The sequence below is a fragment of the Spermophilus citellus genome (assembly GCF_964194105.1).
Source record: "Spermophilus citellus genome assembly, chromosome: 10".
NCBI classification, from domain to species: Eukaryota; Metazoa; Chordata; class Mammalia; order Rodentia; family Sciuridae; genus Spermophilus; species Spermophilus citellus.
The window spans coordinates 37,777,097-37,778,669 of NC_138197.1; the positions used below are offsets into that span (position 1 = coordinate 37,777,097).

The 1,573-nt window shown below is 38.5% G+C and overlaps 1 protein-coding gene across 1 annotated transcript; it reads right to left on the minus strand.

The window, feature by feature from the left end:
* Positions 1–389: 389 nt before the first annotated feature.
* On the minus strand, positions 390–1,372 carry TAS2R42 (taste 2 receptor member 42; the record flags this gene model as incomplete). The annotated part of the gene is given in 2 exon segments (XM_081310798.1): positions 390–433; positions 436–1,372. Coding segments are annotated over 2 exon segments (981 nt in total).
* Positions 1,373–1,573: the final 201 nt, after the last annotated feature.

A 1,573-nucleotide genomic window follows, 5' to 3' on the forward strand; every position in this document is an offset into this window, starting at 1 on the left:
TCAGAGAAAATGAGATTAGGGAGGAGAGATCAGAAAGGAAAAGATCAGGGAAAAGATCAGGAAGGAGAAGTTTAGGGAAAAGAAGATTGGGAAAAAGAAAAAAATATGTAAGTTTCGAAGCCACAAAGGATATATAGTCAAAGCATCAGGTGAACCCCTGTTACACTAAACAAAAATGATTTCTTTAAAATTCTGTTTTCTCACTGTGTGTTAATTATCATTGAAAACAGTCCAGTCAGGGAAAAGTTCAGGCATGTTCAATACTTAAAAGGGCGAAGAAGAAGAAGAAGAAGGAGGAGGAGGAGGAGGAGGAGGAGGAGGAGGAGGAGGAGGAGGAGGAGGAGAAGGAGAAAAGAAAAAAAAAAGTAGAAGTGATCCTTGAACGCTCCTCATGGAGTTACTTTCTCAGAAAAGACTCTGGAAAGCGTATGTATAAAGCTAAGGGATTTGCTCTTTTCAGGTGACATTTAAGATGCCACAGAACCCTCGAGGCTGTCTGTTGCAGCTTGCTATTTCCCAGAATCAGAATGAATGGGTGGCCTGAAGGAAAGATATTTAATGCTAATGTAAAAAAAACAATTAACTTGCTTTTCTGAAATGCAAGATAGAGCCAAGCTGACACTTGCATGGACAACAAGTGAATTATGAAGAGGAAGAGGAAAGACAACACCATTTTCATGGCCTTCTTGTGGGCCTTGGTGCTGGCATCCCCAGAGCCAATGGAGCTGAGTTCCAGATTTCTGGTGTGTCTCACCAAGGACAGAAATAAAAGGAGCAGTGAGGCCAGAGTCAGAACAAAGGGGATCAGATAGTTCAAGCCATGAAGAATTAGTTTCTTAACATCAGGAATTTTACTTTCATCTGAATATAAAGTTAGATTACTTTTATCTATCCCATAGACATATAGTAAGACACCAGTAAGGCTCTCTAGCAATAGAAAATCATAAATCAGGATGAACAAAGAAAATACAAGAAGTCCAATAACCACTCTGTTCATTCTCCACTTCAGCCAAAGGAAAAGTGGGTGGGAGAAGTGGGCTATCTTGAGGAAGTATAAAACGCTTAGGCTGGTGGCAAACCAAGTTGTAACGTAATTGGTCACACTCCAAAGTATAGTGACAGAGATTAATAATTTATGAAGGCCATACGAATGTAGAAATAGTGCTATTATATATGAATCAAACAATGCCACCAACAGATAACAAAATCTAGAGACAGCCAAACAGGTGTTGATGCAGTCAGCTAAGGAGATCTTTCGGTTCTTGACCCATTCCAAACAATTTACCACTCCAATGAATGCATTCCCCAGAATTCCAATGACCAGTTCTGCTATTGACAATATCAGATACAATGTACCAGATCCAGTGAACATTTCCATAGGAAAAAATCCAAACTTCTAATACTTTATCGCATTGATCAATTTACAATCAAAATTTTGAAGAACGGCATTCATTTCTGATTCTTGTCTTTGTTGCTCTTATTGCAGTTTCAGTCTTGATCAGAACTGCTTGCTGTTGGATACAGTCTGACATATGCTTAAAAAATCCTTTTATTTTAAAAAAAGAAAGAAAGG